Here is a 26227-nt window from a genome sequence, read left to right as displayed (position 1 = left end):
TTTGAGATGGAACCATTTTACTCAGCTTTGCAGGAAAGTATCATACCCCAGGCAAGATTAGGAATGTAGACATCCTCTGGATGGACTACAGTTGTACCCTGGTAATTACTTACACTAAAGTCTCTTTATTTTCCTGGAATAGTGTAACAAAAACAACAACTACAACAAAAAGGCTTGGCTAGTCAAGCTATGAAAAACTTCCAGGTTTCCAGGTTTGCCTTGACCATTGAAGAGACAACAGAGCAATCCCTGCCACTCCTTCTCTGCCGTATCAGCTGGGCCAAGGAAGACTGCATACAAGCAACCCTGAAGTTGCTACGTTACTTGAAGAAGAAAATCTGGAATGGTATTTCCAAACATAAAAACAATAAAGCTATATTTCTGCCTTGTTTCAAGAAAAAAAAATCACATGGCAGAAGCCATTAAATAAATAAAAATTACCTAGTTCTTCACATTCCTTTAAAAGAAATGAGGCCAAAATCTGTGAAAGTCCTAGAGACTTTAAACTAGTCCACACACATTCACTCTGTCTCTTGCACACATACAAACACGTTTCCCCTCCCTTGTCATGCTCAAATCATGTGTTTTTGAATTGAAAATGCTTCATTCTGCACACATTCACGCTCCTCCACCACCCTATGGGCTTAGACAAAAGGTGCTACTGAAGTGCAAGATACTGATATTATATTAGACCCTGGTGCTCTAAGCAACTTGAAGTGGTAGTTGTGCCCATTAGAAACCCCATTAACTTCTGTAAGGTGCCATGAGTCCAGTACTCCTCTCCTATGACATCTGGTGCAACAGAGGCTTTTCTTTAATTGAAACTAGAAAGTGGGTTTCTGAGCATGAGTCAAAGAAAAGAGAGGGGGCGGAAAGAACCTAAGAAGGTGCTAACAAGGTACAAAAAATACCCTGAGGTAATTTGCAGCATACAAACAAAGAAATGGCAACAAATACAATTGCTGGTTCTCTGCTGACTGCATCAGGAGTGCTAAATTCCAGGATAACACTGACAACCTTTAGCAGTAACTGATGCCATTGGTAAAATACATCCAAACAAAATCTTAGAAATGAAAAGCCATGTTTTGAAGAAAAGAGAATTTTCTAAGTGAGTATTTTTAGCTGCTGACCATGATGACACAGTAGGGTTTTTTTCCAGGTAAAGTCAGCTTTAAGTCAAGTCTATGTGACAAGCTTCAAACAGACAAAAAGCTGAAAACAAATGTCTTTATCAATTAACACTGGAGTAATACAGACTTGAATTATGTGGAGGCTCCTCAAGATATTTTACAAAGGAAAAGATACAGCCCAAGCCTCTTCAAGTTCATCTTAGCTTCAGGTGAATTCATCAGGACTAAAACGAAAACTTTAGCATTTGTTTCCTGTCTCCTATATCGATGTTTTCACGTCTGTCCTTATGTCCAATATTATTAAGGGTGGCAATTACCCTGGAACAATCAGAAATCAAACCTGAATGTTGTAAAATCAACAATCAATGTTTGCACAGCTCTAAACGTTGCATTCTTACCATTTACTAGTAAGTAAGCATTGCTATAGGCACTGGTGCTTTAGAGTTAGTAAGGTGGATGGAGATACAGTGTGTGTATATAAATACAGAAGTACCCATATACATACATTTAGGCAAATAAACAGTGATGCTATGAATGGTCTCTTCAGGGACGCCAGTAAGATCCACTTTTTTTTTCTTGAATATATAAAAAATTCATCAGACTAAAAGTCAATATATTAGTTTTCATACAGCTGAACTGCAATCATGACCTAGAATATGGCTTATATTGTGGGCAGGTCGGTTTGAAGACTGCTTGGAAGAATCAGAAACAGATGTGTTGGCAATTGAAAGCAAAGGCGACATTGCCGAACCATCTGGAGGAAGAGCTGTGGCTATCTCTGGAAACAGAGATGTCAAGTTAAAATTGGATAAGTGTGATGTATTGGTCATGTGCATTGGTGGCATGTCTGGAAGCAATGGAAAACTTGGCTGAGCAAAACCAACAGGCCTGGGAGGAGACAAGATGGATCCAAAGCGATTGTTTAAACTTCCACTACTTGGCTTCTCCGTGCTTGGATTAGGAAACATTTGATTGGGAAAATAAGGGATAGAAATGTCATTAGAAAGAGTAGGATGTGCAGGGGAATAAGGGGGATAGAAGGATGGCAGTGTATTTTGAGGATCTACTGGGATGAGAGCTGGTGTTCGAGTGGCATTAGGCTGAGTAACTGGTGGAATGAAAGACGTATTAGCATTTATTGGGGGATTCATGCCACCCTCTGGAATAAAAGGGAATCCAAAATTCTGAGAGAGAGCATGTTGGTCAGGGGGGGTATTATCATTAGACACTTGTGGACCATCAGACATAAAACGGACAATACTTCCTCTTTTTTCTATTGCAGACTGCTGGCGCCCAAGTATCATACTGCTGCTGGTAGGCAGGGGAAGATGGGGAAGACTAGGATCAAAGACATTTCCATGTCTTTGATTTCCAGATCGATTCCTTTCAGGCTGACGGATTTTAGAGCCTCCATTATCTTGCAGAGGATGTCTCGATCTCTGAGTAACTGATGAATTTGGCTGACGAACAGAAGGTTGCCCTTGTTCAGCATTTCCATGAGAAACTGCAGGGTGGGGGTGAGCTGGACGTACCACTCCATGAATGTTGCTAGAAACAGGTGTATTCATGTGACTCTTTGTTCCATGACTGTCTGTCATTCTCATGGGATTGGACTTCTGCACAGAAATGTTTGGACTGGTATTTCGACCCTGAATTTCTCCTGAGGAAGAAGAACTTGAGAAAGGAATATTTAAAGAATTGTTCCTTGTGTTAATTGTACTAATAGATATGTCACAGCTTTCCCTGTTCTGACCATCGCTGTCTCTTCGGATGTGGACACTTTCTCGTGCTGTGGGGCAGTTATATTCAATTGTGGAGGAGGCACCGCACTGAGTATTCCTCTGATGTTCTGGGATTGATCTTTGGCTTCCACTTACTTGATCTCCAAGGTGAGGGGCAAGTAAACTCTGCATAAAACTCTGTTGGCATGTATTTTCATTTTCTCTTGGTGGAAGAGAATTTCCTGTTGGAATACTCTGAATGGGTGGATAGGGTAACCTCTTCTGTCTTTCTATGGGAGGCCCAGGATTTTGATTGATTCGAAATGCTTGTGATTGCATGCCCCTGAGGGATGACACAGAATTACCAATTTCACTGCTTCTTGAGGCCTGTACATCAAAATTGCCTGTTGGCTGTTGACTAGGTCCAGCTGACTTAAACGTCTGACAATCAGAAAGCCGTTGCACATCTGAGCCAACTGTATGATCAACAGATACACGGCCCTGTATGTTATGAATGGCCATTCCTTTATTTCTAGAAACGTCAAGGTAACTTCTCATTTCAAGTTGGTCAGGAACTCTAGTGCCTTGAAGAGATAATCCTATTCTCTGTTCTGAATTAGATGTCGTCTTCCCAATGAGTGCCTCAGCAGAGTAACTAGAAACTCGATTTCTTTCCTGCCTGTGTGGGGTGCATGTCATATCTGATGGTCTGGTTACGATACTTGCCTGGGACACCATTTGTTGCTCTAAACCCCTTGAGGTCATGAGTCTCTGTATCTGATTATGCCCTGATACATGTTCAGAAGCTGAACCTTGCTGTCTGTTGCTGACATCTTGTTGCTGTTGATGCATAATATCCTGATTTATGTGGTTCTGAGGGTGGTTATGATGGTTTCTGCTTGTTGCAGGATTTTCACAGTTCTTTTCAGGCTGTGAAGCTCCAAAGTGCTGCTGCATCTGCTGCTGTATTTGCTGGTGGTGTGGATGAGGCTGGCCACCTTTTTGACGTGTTTGATCACTTCCATGATGTTTTTGCTGTAAAGAAAGTTGTGTCGCTTGACTTCCCTGGACAAGATTTCGTTTCTTTTGCATTTGTACCTCCTGCTGTATTGTTCGCTGTTGGTGGACACTGTGGGGTTGAGAGTGCACTGAGTTTTCCCCATGAGTGACATGATGCTGCAGCTGATACAAGTGGTGCCTCTCTCTTAATTGTCCCGCCTGCTGTTGCTTTAAGTATGGATGATTACTATGAAGATGAGATATGCCTTGAGCAGGAATGTGTTGAATAGGCTGCAAGTGCTGCCCTGTCTGGCCTTGCTGCTCTGAAATTGAAGGTTGAGAACTACACTGAACTTCAGTTTGTCTCAAAGCTGATGATACAAAGTTGCTGTTTGATGGGAATAATCTATTAAGGCCATCAGTATGCCCTTGATTGCTCACTGATGGCACTGAATTGGATGAATTAGGAGGAATCTGGCTGACTATCATCTGTGTTTGATCAGCAATACCCTCAGGTGTTCGGTTCATCAATGTCATCCCTTCAAGCCTTATAGGCATTGTCTGGCACTGCTTTTGTCTTTTTGCTGAAGAGAGCAGAAGGTCATCCTGAACAGCCCGCTTGGCAGAGTCTTTGCGACCTTCATGACTTTGCTGCTTTAAGTGTGATTCCTGCAGCTGGGGAGTGTGTATGGTGTTTGCCCTAATAGCATTCAGTTGCTCCTGAGCATACTCATTCATCATAGCTGGTCCTGGAGATTGATTTATGTATGAACTGGATGGAATAGAGAGACACACAGTGGCAGAAACACTTGCTGTCTCTGAAGGCTGAGATAAATTTGAGCAACACACAAGGGGATGGACAACGTGACTCTGGTGTATTAGATTATTTACACTTAAACTTGTTATGCTGGGTGATCGGGATGCTGAAATCTGCAAAGAAGTGTTTGATGTTGTCACAGCTCCTACAGAACAGCTTGTTTTTTCAACTTGCCTATCAACACTTGTTTGTACTATATCCTGAGCACTGAATTTGTTTGGTGTGGTTTCTAGCTGTCCTGTATTGCTTTCTTTCACTGCTTGCAGCTTATAGGGCGCTTTCCCCAAGGGTGCAACATCAGTTGCTTTAGAGATAGCATCCCTTATGTTAACTTGTATTGCTCCTCCGCCTTTCTCAAGGTTTTCCTGGTCAAAAATTGCTCTTGCTGCAAGAGCTACAATGTCAGTTTGTTCTGAAAAAGTGTAGCTATTACAAGTATTTGTTGATGTGCTGGTAGCAACATCTCTAGTGGTATCTGGCAGCATAGATGCAACAGAGAACCCTCTACTGCTCCCAGAGCTAGTTGACATTGGGGAGTCTGCCTGTCTGCTAGCAATAAGGGAAGCACTGACTACTTCCTGATCAGAAATGCAAGTATGATGTTGGGAAAGAGTATCGCTTTCTGTGTTCATTAGCAAGAGTTCCTGCTTCTGAGGATTAACATTTGAATCTGCTGACTTCAAGTTTTCCGTGGGAAAATTAGAATGACCCTCCTGGACTGAAAATGAAGAGTTTTTTTCCCCAGTTGTTCTTTCTTTTGTGATATCAGACAGCATTTTGGTAAAACCTTGTCCCTCTAGCAAGTCTGCATCTTGCAATACAATTGAAGAATCCTGATCAATGCTGCAGGACTCTGAAATTGTCCCTGCCTCACAATTATGATCTGCTGTGTTGCTTTGTGCTACTGATGTCCCAGCATCAGTAGAATCCGTCACATGTGCTTCAGTAAGAGAGGATGTTAAGGTGCTGGAGGTTTCACAGGGTTTGGAAGACTCTGGCAAAAGAGAGTCACGTGATGGATTGTTTGGAGATCTCCGTGCTTCCTGGAGAGCAGCATCTTTGGCAGTTGGGGAGATGAGCACTAACTGTTCCGACATTTCCAGCTCAAGCGGTGAGGAACTGGGTATCTCTGCTGAGCTAAGCCCTGGTTCAGAGCAGGACTTTGCTGTCTGTTCAGAGTTCACAGTCTCTTTGGAATGAAAGTCAGAAATGCTTGCACAACTTGATGCTACCACACTGCTTGCCTGTAATGTAGGTAAAGTTTGGGATACTGCTGGTGGGTTTTCAAGCAAGCCCTCACCATTTGAATGCTTGACCACAGTTTCTACAGTAGCACAATCAACCTTTCCTGCATCTTTGCAAGGAACTACTGGACAAGACGCTTTACTGCTGACTGCTATGTGTTTTTTTGTACTTGCCTTTTTGTTTGTTCTTTTTGATTTTGCAGCAGATGGCAAAGAAGCAGCAACCTTTTGGGGGGAAGTATTTATTGGATTAGATGCACTAGTTAATATAGAACCTTCTGAAGGTACTGAGTTTGCCATGCAAGTTGGTAATGACACACAGTTAACTGTGGCTAACTGGCTATTGACAGTTGTTGGATTGGTAGGGTGGCTGAGGGAGAGATGTAAACAGCTTTGTCCAGCCATTTGTGAAATACTTTGATTGAGGTTAGCTAAAGCACCAAATGTATTGAGCGCAACATTGGTATTTGGGTCTTCACTGGTGGTAGGTTGAATAATTTGCATAGGGGCTTGATTTGAAGCTCCAGATGAAGACATCACAGGCTGCAATGCAAACAGCTGCCCGTTTAATGAGATAGTCTGAGGATGCTGTTGATTTGACATCGTAACTGAAAATGTTTGTGTAGAGTTAGGAGACGGCAGAGATGAGGGCCTTGGTAATATGTGGACAAGGTGCTTCCCTCCAAAAGTCTGTGGAAGAGGGGCATTTTGTACAGAACTGCTAGAGTTTGTGATTGGAGTAGATCCACTTGTGGAAATTCTTACAGCAGGCTGTGCAGAGAGGAGAGGAAGAGGATTCTGATTAGCAGCTTGTATAATTACAATCTGCTGACTAACATTTTGGCTAGGAACTTCTGCTCTCACAATTGGAGTGCATGGAGTGGTGGTTGGAGGCTGGAGAATTATGACATTCTGGTTAGCTGCTGCTCCTGTAACAGCTGACCCAACAGGATGAGCCATCTGAATCACCTGCATAGCTGAATTCAATGGAAGGATATTTCCTGCAGCCTGAGTTTTAACTTGGGTCTGACTGATTAATGGCTGCATAGGTAAGGATGGGCAGGAGGGCAAGGTAACAACAATTTGTTCAGCTGCTTGCCCATCTCCAGACAGAGAAGTACTCAGACTGATGCTTGTAGGCAAAGGCCTGCTGTGAGCAGAAGATACGGTACCAGTACTATTAAGTGGTTCATTTAATAGTGCTGTCATTATACTAGATGATGTTTGGCTTAATGGCTGAACAGTATTTCCTGCCAGCTGCAAAGTTGTCCACGTGGTCTGGGTGTTTCCAGCTAAAGGCATCCGTGTAAGGCTATTTGTGTTTTTCAAGTCTGAAGTGCCAAGACCAGAAGAACCTGAAAAAGACCAGCAATTCTCTAGATGACTGGCAGGCAGAGTGCTTATTGCCCTTACAGTCTTAATTCCTTCTACTGCAGAAGTTGCAGCACTGCTTACTAAGTCTGTATTGTTGAGGACAGCTGCAGAACGCAAATCACCTGCTGTAGATAACCTCACCGATGGCATACAACTTGCATCAGTGGTTGAAATTACACCACTTATTGGCAGTTCATTTCTAGAATTGTGTGTTTTTAAGCAGGCCTCATTCACCTGTTGAACTCTACAGGCTTCAGTGGAGGCACTCGGAGGAATGCTAACAGCCTGTGAGACTGTTTCTTTTGTTGATTTAGTGCCTTCCTGATCATTTTTACTTGGGGGGAAATTCTGAACATTCTGTGGTGTATTACTTGAAGAACACTGTAGTTGTTGCTCTGTTCCAGAGCAAGCAGTGTTTTGTGAGCTGGCAGGAGTAGTAGTGAGCACTCCTCGTTCGTTCTCTGCTGTGGAAAGCTCAAGAAGGTTCCCTGCTAGAACTGGCTGAGTAGACGACAGTGGAGAAACTGTAGTTTGAGACCATAGCTTGTTTTCTGCAGGATAAATACTAGAAATTGTCATAGGAGTCACTAGGCTGCAAGTTCTTTGGACTGGAACAACATTGGCTGTTTGCTTTTGTAAGTTATGACCAACATTAAATGTTATTCCTTGGACAGATGCTCCCTGGTTATTTCCATTGGGCTGACTCCCACTTGAATAGACAATGATGTTCTTCTGAACCTGATCACTGGGAATAACAACCGAGACCTTTGCATTTTTGATATTCCCTTTCCAGTGGATTGTAGGATCATCATACAGACAAATATCATTTGCTTTCAGCAGTTCAATGTATCTCCCATTTTCCTTCTGGAGGTCATCCAGCTGTTTCCGTAGCTTTTTTATCTCTTCAGCTAGAAAATAGTGAGAGCATTCCATTACATCAGTACCAGTGCAAATATCAGGTAACATTATCATATAATTTGGGGAGTAAGTGCTATGCAAAATTGAGATAAATTTTTTTTGGAGTTTTTTTTTGTTTGGTTGGTTTTGTTTTTTAAATGACCAAAGGAAGGACAACCACATAAATTTATCATTTTCCTTTCCTTGACCCTTTGAAAGCACTAAAACTTTTTATTTAACTGGTAATCTTTCTAGGACACTTAATTTTCATTACATACAAAAATTATGTGCAAATTAAATTAAATACAAAAACACTTATGTAAAGCCCCAAGAGCTAGCAATGTACTTGGAGAGAGCTAGCTCATTAACCAAAAAAAAATCACCTAGCTTTTTCAAAGCATGGACAAAATAAAAATGAACTGTTTAGAATTTCATTCTGTAGGGAGAAGGAAAATTTATAAATGACAGTTATCTGAGTTCATTTCTGTCATTCCTCCATTGTTTCATTCATATACATCTGTTCAGTAAGATCTGATAATGATGTATTATGATTTTTTTTAAAATATGCTATTATCACATGAAAGTATATGACAAGAGAAACAGCTTATGTATGAAAGAATACCCTGCAGTGAAAAACACCTAACAAATTGATCAGAAGTTATTGTGATCATTACAGCTTTTGACAGCAGGTACTCAGGCAGTCAAGCAGAGTAAGTTACCATGGTCTATAAATGATGTTTCATTACATGCAAGTACTTTAATCACTGTATATAACATGATTGCTTCAGCACCTCATCATTATGAGCAAGAATATCCACCTGGGCATTTTCTTTAGTTTCTTATTTTCAGGTTATCCCATACAGCTATATTTTCTCTCTATGTGTATAATGCCCTGGGATTTCTCAGGTTTGTTAACCCAGAGACAATATGAGTCCTTGGCTTTTTTATTAGTCAATACCTACACACACTTATTGGAAGCAAATGACAGAAACTGTAGAACCTCCAGTTGTAGCATTTACTTACCCTGCTCGCTGTTCCCTCCATTTAACAGAAGTTCATCATTTTGTCTTTTCATTTCTGTTATATACTTAAAGGCCTGATCCAGGATCATGTTCTTGCTCTTTAAAAGCAAGCATATAAAAAATTAGGGGGAAGATCTGTCACTCAGAGACCTGATGAGACTGTGCTAATCTGAACAATTCTATAAATGTTGCTTTCTAAATAAACCACAAGTTTCGTAAGTGATGCTGATGTTAAATGTCTATGAAATATTGTGTTCAGTGCAGAAGTTACCGTTTTTTCATACTAAAAATGAGAGGCTAAGCCATGGAATCCAAACAGCAAGCATCCCTGACTGCTCAGCAGCCTAATATTCTTGTCCACTAATAAACACCTGTGACAATTAAATCTATACATCACATCCTTACTGGACATGGTCAGTTCTAGCTGACCCTGCCTGAGCAGGGGGATTGGACCAAATGATCTCCAGAGGCCCCTTCCAATCCCAACTATTCTGTGATTCTGATCAAATGAAATTTCCAGGACATTGCTTTGCAAATGTTTTAACTGAAAAGAAACCAATATGGAACAGTTATCCAGACAGATGTATGAATGATTTTTAAACTAATCTACTGGATAATTTCAGAAGAGAAAATATGTTGTAAGCCCCACCTTTGTAAACTCTTTGTAATGCTGTATTTGCTAAGCTTGTTTCCTCATCTCTTTCTTGCTCTCTAGGAACTGCTAGTGACAGACCAATCTCTGCTGTAGATTATTCTGTCTCAAAAAAGCCAGCTTCAAGGCATCAGCCTTAACCGCTTGTCTTGTATCATCTTTCACAAGCACACTATCTCGCTTGCTCCTATCACCATTATTATTACAACGGTGAATTGCTTTCTTCGCATTATACACAGGACTCTACAAAAATAAGCACGTGTGCTTTTGTATTTACATCTTGGGACATAAAGTGATCATCTGAAAAGGGCAAAGAAGCGTTTAGGACAATTATGTGAAAAATGATTTTACTTGACTTGTAGGTTTCACCTCTCAAGCATCATGCAGACTATATTCGACAGCATCCACAGAAAAAAAAATGGCAAACAGGAGCTGGGGAATCTAACTGGCAACACATTCATATGACCCAGCCTATTTCTGTGCAGCCTAGAAAGGTTTTATCTTCTGTTGTTACTAATATACAGGCACTCTTAACATGGACTTTGGGAGGCTGAGAATCAAACACACAGACATCAAAAAGATGATTAGGTTATTAAAGGCAAGCTCTATCATATATGATATATCAGACCTAGAGTACTGCACATATGAACCAAGTAGAAAAACAGTTACACATCCAACTCGTCCTCTTTCATTCTTCAGCAGTGATACGGAGCACCTTCAGCTTAATATGTGTGCAACTACAGTCACGTGGCTCTGCACCAGTAAGCAATTCTACTGTAAATAATTTTTGTAATTTTTGAACAGTATTTTTGAACATTGAAAATTTTACCAGTTTGCATAAGGCAAGTAACAAAGCAAGCAGAATCACAGAATCATTATGGGTGGAAAAGACCTTCAAGATCATTGAGTCAAGATCACTGAGCCCTTCAACACCATGCCGCTAATCTATGTCCCTAAGTGCCTCATCTACACATTTCTTGAACACTACCAGGGGTGGTGACTCCACCATTTCACTGGTCAGCCTGCTCTAATGTTTCACCACTCTTTCTGTGTAAAAAATTTTTCCTAATATCTCAGCTTTGTGCTCCAGCCTTCACCAGCTTTGCTGCCCTTCTTTGGGCAATTACACTTCTGTGGAAAACACATGCAAGTATTTTACATTAAGTTTCTATATATATTTGAAAGGATACTTACCTGCTTAAGCGCTGGAGAACATGGAATGAGTTCTCCAATTCTATTTATTCCAGCATTTATCTTCTTCTTTCGATGTCTCTCCACTAAGCAAAAATTAACATGTACTGTGTGTCATCTGGCTAGTCAAGTCAACACAATAGCTCACAACAGCAGCATAATTAGCACCCATCTAAGTGCTCCTAAGTACATTATTTATGAGCTATCAAAACCCTTAGTAATTTGAGAGAGGAAAAAAAATCCTGTTATCAAAATAATACTCAATGGAATTAACATCTGCTTAAAAAAGAGGGGTGTTCAGGACCCCTTTGTGAAAAAGTAGAATTTATTACAACTGAAAATTCAGAAAATTTTACAATGATTTCCAGCTGCGGTTTATGAAACTCTCTTGAAAAGCCAAGTAAAGACTATATTTATTTTACACATACAGAAAGTAAATGGAATAAGATTATGTAAAGAATGAGTTACAGATTTAGGAATGAAATCTGTCTCTCTCAACTCCTAAAGCTAAGGAGCATTAATTAAGTTGAGCTAAGGTGCTAAGTTAGCACCAAAAGAGAAAAGTTTAGATTCTGTAAGTTTTCAATCTCCATTTTAAATTCAAAGATTCGAATCAACATATCATGCATTGCTATGACTATTGCCTTGTTTTTCGTGTTGGGTAGGCCTGCTTGGGTAAACAATGCTCTACATCTACCATGTTCCTTCATGAAGGGTGCATAGATTTAACTTACACAGTTTCTTTTTCAGTAGTCTGTTATTTCAGTTTACATATTTCAGACTACTAAAGTATTCTGGAATTTCAGGACAGGCTAAAGGTGTTCACATAAATAGAAAAACACTATTCAAACACAGCAGAAAGTCTCTCTTTTGGGAAAAAGAATAAAAAAGCTTAAAATATTATAAAGACAAGACCCAGGAGATGAACACTTTGGAAAAGTTATCAGCAAAAGGAAAAGAGGAACTAAAAATCAGAGCAAGTGTGGCAATCTTCAAAGCAGATTTGATTGGATTATCTCCTAATATTTCTCAATCAAGACATTGGCCACGCCCTTGGCGTAGTTTAACAAACCTTGTATTCCACAGCCTTCAAATGGCAATTACTGAGTGTTTTTCTAGTCAGTCCGTAGCACAGTTAGCACAGCTTAATGATGGAAAAACTGGATTTGAGTACTTGAGATAAACTACAACAAAACATATCAGACTCTTCACACGTCTGCCTTACTGGTGCTACTCATCAAAGGTCAATAAAGCTATAAGGAAAAAGAAAAGTCTGCATATTGCAGAGAAGCAAGTCCTACAACATAGAGGGCATCTTCAAACAGAATCTGTGGGAGGACAGCGTCCATGTGGGTGCCTAAAGGGACGAGCCACAAATTATTCCACATCGGGAAGGCTCAAATTCTTGAATCAGATACAGAGACTGATCTCTCCTTTGCTATGTATTAACCCCTTTATTAAAAGAAGAAATAATAAAAAAAAAAATAATTAAAAAAACAAAATGAAATTATTTGTGTGTGAATGCTTGGGAATTTATCTACCTTTTAAATTGAACAGAACCAAAATTGTTCATTTCTAAATTTACTAGTAACAATAAGACAGGAGATATGGTCACACTTTTATACTTGGACTTCACACTTTCTTACTGTGAACTTCTTCTGTGGAAACCATCAAACTAGAGTGCAATTAGAAAGCTCTTCTATACAGATGTTCTGTACAAGACCACAGAAGGATGCCGAGCGTTTTTTTTTTCTCTTTTACCGTAACAAAGGGAAACTTCTACATGCAAAGTATGTTCTAAATAGCTCAAAACCTATTCTTGTTTCCATCCCAAACAACAAAACATAATGTTCCTACCTGCATTATGTGTCTCTCTGTTTTTCTTTCTATGAAACATAAAAGGAAAATAGCTATGTGAAAAAGAAGGAAAAAAATGCACACAGATTTTTTTTTTATTATTATATACTCTTTTACAGTTAAAAATACAGATCTTATATTCTGCTCTGGGAATAAGAACATAGAAGTAAGACTCACGAGAACTGGTATTAGACACTAGTATTAAACAGTTTCTAAAAAATAAAAAGAACAATTAAAAAAATAATTTTCAAACTTAAATCAATTCCAGCATAATAATGCACAGCCTAATATTCTATTTGAGTATTACTCAGTGTAGAAATGGATTGTTCTTAGGTTTTTGCTTAGCTGTATTATTAATAATATACAATGTTCAGTAAGGCCTTTAATACCAACAGAATACAAATGAGTACAGAAAATACAAACAACAACAACAATAAAGCATATCCTTTTAGAGTAGCAGAACAGTTAATCCTTTCTTTGAAATGTCACTTTTACATTCCCTGGGTGACTGAAACAGTTGACAAGATTGCCTGTATGAAGACTGATTCTTCCACATATGTTAACCAAAGATCATACCTGCTGCATTAAACATGCTTCCTTTGCTTGATAAATTATAATTACCATTCCTCTGCAGTTTTTCTTTACTGCCTCTAAATTTGGTCTAAATATGCCTTGAATCTACCAGAGTAGACTCTATTTTCACACATTCATCTGTGTTTTATGGACCAATGGCAAACTAGGTCATAAACATTCTGTGATGCCTCCAGGTGCTTTGCTGGAAGATCCCATACGCTACTTAGACAAATCAAGTGTACTGCACACTCATAATACGTCAAATATTCTTGGGAAGTATAGTAAAGCAAAGCAAAGCAAAAAGAAAATAAAACCCAAATCTAACCAACCAAACAAAATGATATCTACAAGAAGTCTCCCCAGTAACAGAGGCTGTGCTCTAACCCAAACTAAGATATAGTCTCACAGAGATCTGAGCAGTCTGTGTAATAAACCAAGAATCATATTTGCTAGATTGCCAAGATAGCATGTCACAGACTGACAAATAGGTCCACACAGAGAGGTGAAGAGGCAGAGATGGTTTTGCAGCCATAATTTCCACACTTCGAAATCAACTCAGGTCAGCTCTCAGAATTTCCATTTAATAGCCCTTCTTGCCAAACCTTTACCTACAAACTTTACTAAGGTACTATATCACAGGCTTCAGAATTACAAAACAGGCTGGTTGACACACTTCAATTCTTTTGATGTAGAAACTCACCGGTGTTGCTTCTTAGTGGGGGTCTCATTTTCTGTCATCTCTGGCATGGTTTCAGAGAAGAGAGCCTGAAGAAAGTTGACAAAGGAATTAATAACTTCTGCAGTCTTCTCAATTTTTAGCACATGTCATTTGTTGTATCATTTAGCTTTTGTCTATAAGCATAGGGCCATAATGCAATGTACCTAGACACCCTGATATAGGACAACTGGTCATGCGACCACTAAAAAAATCGAAGTACATTACCTATAACGGTGTTATATGAATCCCTGCTATATATGATGAACTGGTTTCCATAACCTCAGTTACTTGGGAAAAAAAAAATATATATATAATATATAAATAAAAACACAAATCCAACTACTAAAAAAGACACATACAATTATTTTTTAAATAGAAAGAGGTGCAGCTGAACACTTGACCAGCCATTAGGTCTTCCTTGTTGGATATTTATTTAGTTCCTAGCTTTAAATAAGTGTGAATACTAAGCAAAACATGAACTACAATGTGGACAATTTATTTAGGACAAATTTACAGTGCTGTTAAGGTAGCAAATTATACAACTTGTTTGCTATTGAATTGGTATACAGCTTAAAATGGCTAAAGATGACATCTCATATTCTCAATATATAAAGACAAAATGGAGTTAAAATGGAGTTAAAGATAAAAAGGAATTAAAAAATCTACAAAATAAAAATCATATGCAAGGGTCTAGTAAATTGTAACTAACTTTTCCTTAGCTTGAACGCATATGCTTTAGACAAACAAAAATATTATGAAATTAAGAATCAGAAGATAAGAACAAGTCAATGATGGCTGAAGAAGTATCTACTAAAGGAAAGAACTTTGGAGATCAAGTAATATGAAATAGATTTCTTTTTTGTATGGCTGAGATTCATATTTAATTCATGCTTCTGCTCATTCTCCTACCCACCATATATATATATATATATATATGTATAGCTTCCCTGCAAAATGGCAGGCTAGCCATCTACAGAGCTCCCAGGGCATTGCAGCATGCATTTCAGAAAGGCTGTGTGTGTGTGTGAGGCGGGGGTGCGCACACACAAAGCTACCAGATGTCTTTGCTGCTGTTCCAGAACAAAGCCAAGATGTTGCTCCCCAGCATTTACAATATAAAAAGTTAATTAAATGCAGTGCTCTCATTCAGAAAAGATTGATCAAGAAAGAACACTTGAGTACTGCTGATGTTTACTACTCTATCCCTTAATTAAGCACTGTATCTATTCCGACAGATACAGAAGCAATGCTGGCAAACTTGGAAGTAAAAACAAATAGGCAATATCCTGCTTGGGGAACTCAGTACACAAAATTTTTAGGAACATAATTCAGCTCCTCCATCTGACACAACAGCTTTCAGGTCATCACGAACTTGCACAGAATCATCTCCAAGCCAAGTTACCAGGCTGCACTATGTGCTATATACAGCTATCTGAAACATAATCAACAAGCATTTCCCTAGCTCATCAACATGAGTGCATCACTCCGTAAGTTATGAGGGAAAAAAAATGCTAGCCTTAATCTTATTGTGAGAAAAAGCATTAGTGCTACTTCAGTAATGTGACTCACTGTTAAAAATTACCTTGCAACATTCCACCTTAAAATCAGATTTTTCTCCTTAAAATAGCATCCATTTAGCTTAATTTCCTAATAAGTTCCTTTCTGCTTATATGGAGTAAGACTAGCCCAGTTAGTATTGCCAGTCCTTCAAGTTGGCAAAGATTCAGAACTCTGAAAGAAAGAGAAGCCAGTTTCACACACAGATGTCTAATTGCATGGATGAGGATGGTCAGTAGCACTTTTTCATAAGGATTCTAGATGTCCTCCTTGTCTCAGATGTGGGAGTATTGAATGTTAAAGAGATTAGCTGGAACAGTTTAGGAAATTGTAATTCTAATAAAAAACTAATAAAAACAAATGTATAAGTCTGCTTAGTATAAACAAAATAGACCGCAGACATCTTTTGCAGCACTAGCACTTGAAGATAAGCTCATATAACTTGAGAGACTGAGGTTAGCCCAACTCAGTTCAGAGAGGTTTTGTAGGTTGTGTCACAAGCAGCAGAGCAGAATCTTTTGTCATTAAGGCTATCAGGAAAGATGCAGGAAAGCATAGCACCTTTGCAACAGGTAAGGGTACTCTCGTGTACATCCATCATTCAGACTTGCCAGCAGTTAAACCAGCTATTCATTTAAGCTAGAATATAGGGTGTGACTTATACATATATCAAGGTAAAAAAATGAGCAAAACTCCAAATCCCAGCAAAAGATGCAGGTGCCCTAACTCCACTTGCATCTTCCTACATCATATTCACATCTTCTCTGTACTCCACATCAGCACAGCCTCTTTCCGCATACAAGGACTCCTTATACTCCTATATGCCAGCTCCCTCTTCCGACCAGAGCGGGTGCTCTCTGCACTCAAAGGGAGGGAGAGGGAGGAAGAGGGAGGGAGATGGAGGGAGATGCGGAGGGGAAAAGAACAAGCTTGCGCACATTATCTAATTAACAAGTTTATTTCAAGTTCCAAATTTGGAGAAAGACAGTGATTTTCATTTTCCTCCTTGTTTTTATTTGGTAAGGACAAAAAAATGCCTTTACATTTTATTTGATATATCTCAAAACAGACTAGGGAGGGAATATGTAAAAAGTTGCTGAAAATATGGTCTCTGGAAAATAAAAACATGCTGCCTAGATAGAGGATGATGAGTAATGTTTATGCCGTCTTCATTTCTTGCTAGCAGCTGCTGAATCACTAAAGTTTTGATGATGGATTTTTCTTTTCTTATTCCACTTTTTTTTTTACATAGTTTTTACACAGTCAACTCTTTATTTAAAGGAAGCATCATCCACAGAAATGATTTTGTCTTTCAGAAATGAAAAGACTTTTTCTCTGTCCTTCAAAGATTTAAATACTTTTGATTTAAATCATTTCTGTAGTTCTGAAGAAAATAAACTTTTTTTTCTAAATTTTCCACCTTGAGTCTTTTGCCAGTTATTCCTCATTTTCGCAGGTCTTACTTAAAAACTAATTTTAAGAATTTTGTTCTTCAAAAGATATGCCAGAAGATCCAGCACTTTGGCTTTTTAAGAACTTAGATTATTTTATTTGACATTAACTTTTACTCATTGATACAGGAAATGCATGGATAAGTATTTTGCAACACATTTTTCAGCAGCTCTTTAGGAAGCATTTCCAAATTTAGTATTTATTTTTAATGCAATAATTCTTCCTATGTATTTTCTCTGTCTCCCAACCCCCGCACATGAACAAAATCCACACAAACAACCAAACAAGAAAAAAAAAGCAGCAAATCACCTTCCTCAAATTCGAAAAACTCCTCCATTCTTATGGAAAAGAAATAATTTCTCCATTCTTAAGAAATAGCAATAGTTTCTTCTTAATTTGCAGCTATTCTGTCTGTAAAAACTACCGAGAGTTCATATATCTTTTTCCTCTTAAAACACTTCAGCAAGAATAAACTTTTAACTGCATTGCTACAGTCTTACAGTCTAATAGCCACAAGTTACAGCTAAGATCAATTCCAAGCCATAAAGTAATTTTTACCTTTACTACTTAAACATTTATTTTTTGTTCTTCTTTTTTTTTCTTTTCTGCAAGATAATGTCCCGTTCACTCACTTGAATGACTATTGGAGCTCTTTCCAAGTCTTCCTTATACATTTTAAAATGAAAATAGTTTCAACGGGAGACTTAAAGCTTTAAGCACAGTATTTTATCCCCAGGGACCTTCTCTACCTACTGCCTTTTCTTTATCCTCTCTTAAAACACATCTATTCTAACTTTTTGTTCACCTAATAAAATAATCATAAAAAAGTAAATTAGAAACCAATCCCGCTGTGATTAGCACCTAGGCAACCTATTTGACCACCACAAAGTTAAGACCGCTGTGTAGGAAACGGCAAGGAGCCAGGGACTAGCAGAGCACAGAGTAGCAGACAGTGTGTGCTAGCAGCAGACCCAGTCACATGCTGACCAAATTCCCACGAGGGCCAGACAGGCATGTCCCATTTTGTCAATAACTCTTGGCTGCTTCCTGGGCAACAATTACTCAAGGTTAGCACCGCTGAGATAAGGAAATAAGTCTGGCAGATTTAAGTGGCCCTCACAAACAATGAGGTGATGCCTATGCATCCTGCCTGTGTGTATGACCCTTAACTCCAGCAGCCACCCATTTGGAACCCCTCCTTACGGCTTCCATGTCCTCCTGATCAGCCTTAGTGCAAATCCTTCACTAAACCTATTCTGTTTGACTCCTTATGGACCTTCAGTGTGTCTGTCCACTAGCATCCAATTCTCTACCGCTTTCCTTGTGGTCACAGCACCCCTGGGTACCACCAGCTTCCTAGGCCATGAGGGCACATTGCTGACTCATGATCAATTTGTTGACCTCCAGGATTCCCAGATTCTTCTCTAGAGGGCTGCTTTCCAGCAGGTGAGCCCTCAGCCGATACTGGTGCACGAGATTAATCCTCCTTAGATACAGGACCATGCTCTTGTCTTTGTTGAATGTCATGAGGTTCCTCTCTGCCCAACTCTCTAGCTTATCCACGTCTCTCTGAATGGCAGCACTGTGAAATATCTCCGAGGGATATCAGTCACTCCTACCAGTTTTATATCATCAGCAAACTTGCTGAGGGTGCACTCTGACCTTCATCCAAGTCGCTGATGAATAAATTGAGCAGTATCAGTACACCAGGCCTCATACTAGGCTACACACTAGGCCTCCAATCAGATTTTGTGCCACTGATCACAATCCTCTGAGCTCTGCTATTCAGTTTTCAGATCATCTCCCTGTCTGCTCATCTAGACCATACTTTATTAGCTTGCCAATGAGAATATTATGAAAGTCTCAAAAAGAATTTGATTAGCTAATACATTAAAACTGAAATGCTATTTCATAATAGCTTTTATTCTTCATTTTAAAATAAAGACCTATAATTATATAAGTAGTATACAAGCTAGAATTAGAAAGACCACAGATATCACCCTAAGAAATGTTTTCAGCTATTTCGTATCAAAATACAGGGGCTGCTAAAAATACTGGCACTGTTTTCTTCAAGAATTCAGAAAGAAATGATCAGGAAAATTGTCATTATCCTAATGCTCTTTATCCCTTTCATAAAGTTCAAAAATATCTACATACCAATTTCATAAAGAAACTGGAAAAGTATGAGGAAGGGCACTAATTTGCAAGACAGTACTTATATCCTGGTGTAAGTGACTCACAGTACACTTCAAAAAAGAAAATTATTTTCAAAATTGAAGACATATCTAACAACACTCTCCTTCACAAATGAAAATAACTCTGATGGGAAAGTAGGTACAACAATGGAGTGCTGGCAACTTCCTTATATAGCAGGTCTTCATTTTCTGTGTGGGTTAGGTTTCCTGCATTAGTGCCTATACCGTGGTTGAAAGCGAGTGCATTCCTACTTCAGTGCAATAGTACCAAATGGTGAGCCTGCTGGCAGTACATTGCCTGAAGAACAAAGAATTCCCTTTTGCTGAAAAATATACATCATCATGGACTCTGATTAAAAATAATCATCTTGGTAGGAACTAACTGGGAAACTTTTCATATGAAAGCTGGATTTTAAGCAGCCAAGATTGATTGAATTCAAGTTAAGTTTCAGAACCAGCCAGTCTATTTCTGTTTTCTGATGTGACCCCATCTTTGAGTCACATCTCAATTCAAATATCAGTACTTTGTCATAGGGTCTGATGATCAATCTAAACTCAAAATATTATTTATACTGTCAAAATAGTATTCTTTGTTCCATTTTCTTGGCTTTAACTTGAGCTCTCTCTTGTTTTACAACTGCAAATGGTCTGTGTACAAAGCTGCATAAAATCTTGAGATATGAAATTATTCTGGTATTCAACAGTATTCAACAGACAAGGATATCTGTCAAAACAATTTGCAACTCTCTAGAAGACCTTAACAGATACTGTACAATATCCTAAAACTGAAATGTGCAACAGCCTCCAGAAAGTTTATACTTTTTTTTTCTTTTTTTTTTTTAAATTAATCATTTGCAATGTTTTACTGAGCAAAAAAGCCTACACACTGAAGTTTTTGAAGATTTTACAGGCACAGGTTTGAGAAAGTTGGCACAAACTAAGAACTTAAAATGGCATCAAGATACAGGAAGCAGTACAGCACAGTCATTCATTGTAAAGATCCTCTATAATGCCCAGAAGATAATCTATGCTGAGAAACAGTTGCAGCTTTTGGAGTGATGGATTTCTCTTTGAATCTTAATGGGGCTAAAAGCACCAATAATCACTAGGAGGAACATGGTCAAAGTAAAAGACATTATAAAACAGTATTTCACTTTTAATGCAAAAACTCTGCTTTTAGATGCATGATTCTAACTGTCCTGTCCTTAGAAGCCATTGGAATTTTGCTTCAGCTTTCGGGATCGACACGGTACAATACAGCACCTGTATGAAAGCACTTCTAAAACACTTGTTCAAGCATCATACTGCCACATTTTGGAGGAAAAAAAAAAAAAAAAAAAAAAAGAGTAGATTATTCCAAAGATGTGCTTTCACTGTTACAGTCATAATGAACTTAAAACATCTTTGCAATCTTTTCATTCCAGGCAAGAAAGGTTCCCAGGATATTGCAAAAGGAGGAGTGCTAATTCTCTTTAAACAATCTCAATGGTTTTTTTCTTCTTTTGTGCTTCAAAGTTTTGTGCTTCCAGACTGAACAGACCCAGTGCACAAGCTCTTCAGTTCCAGGAATAAAGGACTGAAATTATTCAAATCCATCTGTGAAACATTCAGATAACATTATTGGCAGGGATAAAGCTGCAAACTATTTTAGACAGATAAAAGGGAGACAGTTAAAGACATCTGAGGATGCATGGCCAGGTAAAGTAGACAGTTTCTTAACCACATTTCAAGGAAAAAAAAATAAAGTATAAACCAAATCAGTGTACGTTAGTTATCAGCAAATGGGACCAACTGATGCAGATCCACAGAAAACCTGGATTCATCAGTTCTACTGCATTTGGAACTAGTCATTCAGCTTGGGAGAACTGACATACAGAAATATGCATTTACTTCTTCATAGCTCATTTTCACATCAGGAAAACAAGATTACCACAGAAATTTAGCACTAAAAAAGAGGAAGAATCCAAAAACAGATTTTCAAGTTGTTTCACAGATGTTTAAAATGAATGAGTGAAAGAAAGGGACAGGAGAAACACCAAGATTGATACCATGATTCTGCAAGCATTATTTCATTTGGAAAATATTCTATAGATTTAAAATGGCAAGTGACTTACCTCTACTTTTTTTTTTTTCCTCTCTTTTCTCCTTTATAGCTGTTAGAAGTCATCTCCCTATTGCCACATGAAACCAACTTAGCAGGACTACCTTTAAAGTGAAATGAAAAGTGGGAGATCTCCACTGTATTTCTCAGTAAAGGACAGATCTTCTTGAACTTTTTCCAAACTAACTTTCCACCTCTGCCCCAAATTAAATAAAAGAGCATCAATAAAAACCCAAGCACCAAAAACTAGGGGAATGAGATTGATTATAAACCCTCTCAAGAGGATTTACAGGTGACACACCCAAAATTCACCAAGCACAGCAAGATAAAACACGACCTTTATAGATACTATTGCTTTAGCTAAAAGGTATGACTTAATTCCAATCACCAGGTGTTGAGACTCAGTATCCCTTTTGGTCAAAAACTTAACATATCCCCTACAACAAACGACACCACAACCCACTCCCTGACACTTTCATTTAAACAAAGGAAAGAGCTATTGAAAATTGCAAATTCCCAACATTCACATCCACACAAGGCAAATACCCTATTACTATCCTCAACAGAAGAAATTTGAACTGGAGCCGTGAAGAACAAGAGATTGAACACGTGCACATATGTTATGTACAACAGTGGCAGAGGGTCAAAGGCAGACCTGCAGCATCTAAATAATATTGCTGACAAAGAAAACCAAAACTAGAAAGTATAGAGCACATGCATGCTAACTGACTACAGGAAAATATCTTATCACAGCATTTATATCACACCTTAAAAAAAAATCCAACTATTTCAGTTTTAATTAAAGGGAGTGCCCACAGTGAGGTGAACTCACTGGCAAGTACTAACTACAGCTTTATAAATGCTGACACGTTTTAGTCTTACACACTCTTCTGAGAATTTCTTAGATCCTGAAGTAGGTTAACGTCATGAAGCAAGACACGTAAGATTTTAAAGACAGTTACTAGCTAAAACCTGGTGTATTATAAAATAAACCCTTTTTGCTTCTGCGCTTCTAGTGATTATCTTAATCATAATCTATATCCTAAAAGGGCCAATGAGTTACATTGCAATGTTACTAGGGTAAATTAGATGGCTAGTTTAGCACAACTATTCTAAAATTTAGCATGGACTATCTTCTTTCTCCACTCCTTCCCCTTGATGCTCACCAATAGCTTACAGTTTACATAATTCACAGAACCACAAAACTTTACCAAGGAAAACATAATTTCCAGCTAATATAAGACAACTTACGTTCCACTCCTAGCTAACAACTTCACCTATGGGGCAGGGGGAGAGGAGTGGAGGGGAGGAAAGAAAAAAAGCAGGATCCATCTTGACCAACAGCTGAAGGCTTGAATTAACTGTCTTGTAAGCCAAACACCTATTACTGACTATGGATGCAGGCAGACAGCCCAAACAGCCTACATACTTCTTGCTTTAACTCTCACGTACTAGAGAAACAAAATTCACTGGAGTTAAGCTTTCTTCTTCCCATAATGTCACATTGACTTTTAGCATTGTGTCAGAAGCTTTTGAAGATCTTCTAATGGCATGACCCATCATACCAGTGATTTTCAGGACACAAGAATTAAGAAAAATGTTAACAGATCCCCTTTTTGATCATTCCTGCCTCACCAGAGATTGTTCACAAAGAGCTCAACTTCGTAGCAGAGTACCAGCATGACTGAGATATACTCTCAGATGGAACTGATCTCATTTTATAGTCTTCCTCTTGGTCAGTTAATCTGACAAATTCAGGTAATTAGAAAAGTTTTACAGTCTGCTACTTTCTTCTTATCTGGATCACAATGGCACATGGCCTGACTTATTCATATGTCATGGCTGCAAAAGTAACACATTTGTCTTAAAAAAAAAGATAAATCCCATAGCTCCTCATACTGGAAACAAATTTGGTTCGCTTACATGCAAATTTGACAACCCTGTGCTCACACCAGAACCACTTTTAAGTTCACTCAGAACCTGATAGCTTAAATTCTTAACAGAGTACACTTTGCATATATATAAAAGCTGGAATTTTATCTTAACCATTAAGTTAAGGCTAGCATAATGCTAGTTTGCCACTGTACAATACTTATTAGGGGCTTGCAATCTTGATTTGTTTTATTGCAATCTGAAACAAAGGAATTCATGCTGCTCCACTCCTTAATCTGAAATGTTTTCACTTGACTTTCCTGAATGCTCACGCACCTCACATTATGATTGTTATCTTTTAGACTAGGAAAATGTGTTCCCAAGAGATTCAAATTTCAAATCCCAAGCGATTTGAAAAAGGAGCCACATACACAACAGAAATATTGTTTAGAATACTAGCATAGAAAGTAAGTTACAAAATCACTGAAAATATTAAATGTGAACAGTCTTTAAAGCTGGAGAAGGGAATAATAGCTATTGGAAATTATCAGAAACAAAAGTAGTCTGATGCTACACATACAGGTATATATGCATACTCTACCTATCCATCTTCATTGAAACCACATAACTAAAATTATTCCAATACATACATGAAAAAGCAAAATTAAAGTCATGTTAATTACTTCACCCTTACCCTCTTTTTCACCTTATTATCCTTCCTCTTCCCTATAACCTTTCCTAGGCAAACAGGCTGTTTTCAAGCCACATGCACGCATTGGTAGCCCTCAGTACACCTGTGCTGTCACAACGACGGAACAACAAGATTAAGTCCAGGCATCCTGCCCTCACTATGAGGAAGAGCAAAAACGTGCATCTCTTACATTTCTCAGTTGTTGATTTCATAAAACAAAGACTTTCAGTCTCCTTAAGACCTCCATCACTACCAAATTTGATTTAAATTGGCCAGAGAACTAGAACTACTGAGTGGCAGAGCATGATTGTAAGCCACATTTCCTTAGGAAACTGTTCTGAAAACAGATCCAACAGGAAGAGTGACTTAGCTTCCAGAAATCACACAAAATAGCAATAAAAAAAGGGGACTTCCGCACAATATACTGAGGCCAAGAAGTTTCCAGCTCAAGCACTCGCACCAGAGTACCAAAAGTGCACAGGTGATGCACAGCACACTCTCTACTCACCAAGGCATTGCAGTTGGGAAACGGTGCCAACTCTTCACCATCTCCATTACGCGGCTCTCCAAACCGCGCTTAAGGGCTCCCTGACTCCACTCGTTTCACCAGGCACGAACGCCCCCAGGCACAGCCACCTCGGCGCCCCGAGGCCGCGGCCACACGCCACGGGCGGAGGAGTGGCGGGGAGGGAGGGCTCCAGAGGAGCGGTCCAGCCGCGGCGCGACGAAGACGCGACTCTCCCGAAGCGACAGACTCGGGCAGGGGCCGGCGAGCAGCCGCCCCGCCGGCGCGGGCGGACAAAGGCCCCCGGCGCGGCGCGGCGCGGCGCGGCGCGGCTCTGCCGGCCGGCGCCCGGGGACGCCTCTCCCCGCGCCGCAGCCGGAAGCGGAATGGCCTCGGGCGCGGGATCCGCGCGGGGCTCGGCCCGTCGCCGTGGCGACGGCAGCGCGCGCCCGTTGGCGCTAACCTCGCCACGGCAACGGTCCGCGCCGGGGGGAGGGGCAGTCTCGGACGGCGCCCCCTCCGCCCCGGTGCTGGTGCGCTCGCGGTGCGGCCCTCCCGCGGCTGCTCCCGCTCCCCCCAGCCACACCGCGGCGGCACTCACGGCAGGGCACGGCGGGCTCAGCAACGGCAGCCCCACAGCAGGGACCATCCTCCGGGCAGACACTCCGTGTCACCGCTCCGCTGCTCACTCTACTCTGAGCCTCGCGCGCGCAGCGTACCCTGCTGCTCACGCACACGGCCCGGAGCGGCCAATCCGAAGACAGGGGCTAATACCTCTAGGCCAATCAAAACATCTGCAGTCGGTGCAGCGGATACACGCCGGGACAGGGCGGAGCGAATCAGCGATGGGCCAATCGCCACTACAAACATTTGCAGTGAGCTCCAATCACAGGCCGGCAGAGTCGAGACTGGCATGCGCGCCGTCAACAAGTTCAGGTGGCCGAAACAGGAACCGCCGGGAACCGACATCTCGCGAGGCCAATGAGTGCGCAGCGAGGGGGAGGGGCCAAAGAGGCGGAAATTATTGACGGGGAAGCAGCCGCGGCCCTCCGAAGGGGTAGCGGCGCGGAGGAGGCTGCCCGCGCCCGGCCCCGCCCCTGAGCAGGCCCCGCCTGGCCCCGCCCCGCCCCTGAGCAGGCGCCGCCTCTCGCCCCGTGGCCGCGGAGCGCCCCTTTGCCGAGGACTCGGTGCAGGCTGCGTTGCGTTTCTATGTTTTTCAATAAAATAACAACCCGCTACCCGCCCCGGCCAAATCCGGCAAAGCAAGCTCTGCCCTTGGGCACTTAAATGCTCTGGAATGCTGGAGTTTGCCACCTCAAAGCAGCCAGCACAGCATCCAGGCTTTGAAAGACAGTAGCCAGGCTCTAGCGACAGCCAAAAACCCACTGGCAAAGCCCTACGTCAAAGGGGAAATTGCTAAACAGGGAAATGATTTATTCTCAGGGGATATAGACTAGCAGTACAATAATTAAAATAAAAAAAGAATACTCTTGCACTCATATTCAGAAAAGCATCATATTGAGTAGATGGAATTGAGAGTTGCTGCCTGTGACAGGTGAAAAGGAAGACGTTAACAGGTGTTAAACTGTTTAACAGCAGATTAAATTGAGCATTGATAAATAGTGATGTACACAGCTGGGAAAAAAAAAAAAAAAAAAA

General features: G+C 40.1%; 1 protein-coding gene across 1 annotated transcript; it reads right to left on the bottom strand.

Annotated features, from left to right (window-relative positions):
* Positions 1-989: 989 nt before the first annotated feature.
* On the bottom strand, positions 990-25217 carry USF3 (upstream transcription factor family member 3). Its single transcript, XM_026054287.1, has 6 exons — positions 24636-25217; positions 14178-14242; positions 12905-12933; positions 11051-11133; positions 9206-9302; positions 990-8193 (listed from the first exon to the last, which is right to left on the bottom strand). Exons 1-6 carry the CDS (start codon positions 25215-25217, stop codon positions 1754-1756), a joined length of 7296 nt encoding a protein of 2431 aa, XP_025910072.1. The 3' UTR covers positions 990-1753.
* Positions 25218-26227: the final 1010 nt, after the last annotated feature.

This window comes from Nothoprocta perdicaria, unplaced genomic scaffold (genome assembly GCF_003342845.1).
Source record: "Nothoprocta perdicaria isolate Ctin4 unplaced genomic scaffold, notPer1 scaffold_120, whole genome shotgun sequence".
Taxonomy (NCBI): domain Eukaryota; kingdom Metazoa; phylum Chordata; class Aves; order Tinamiformes; family Tinamidae; genus Nothoprocta; species Nothoprocta perdicaria.
This window is presented reverse-complemented; position numbering and strand designations above follow the sequence as displayed.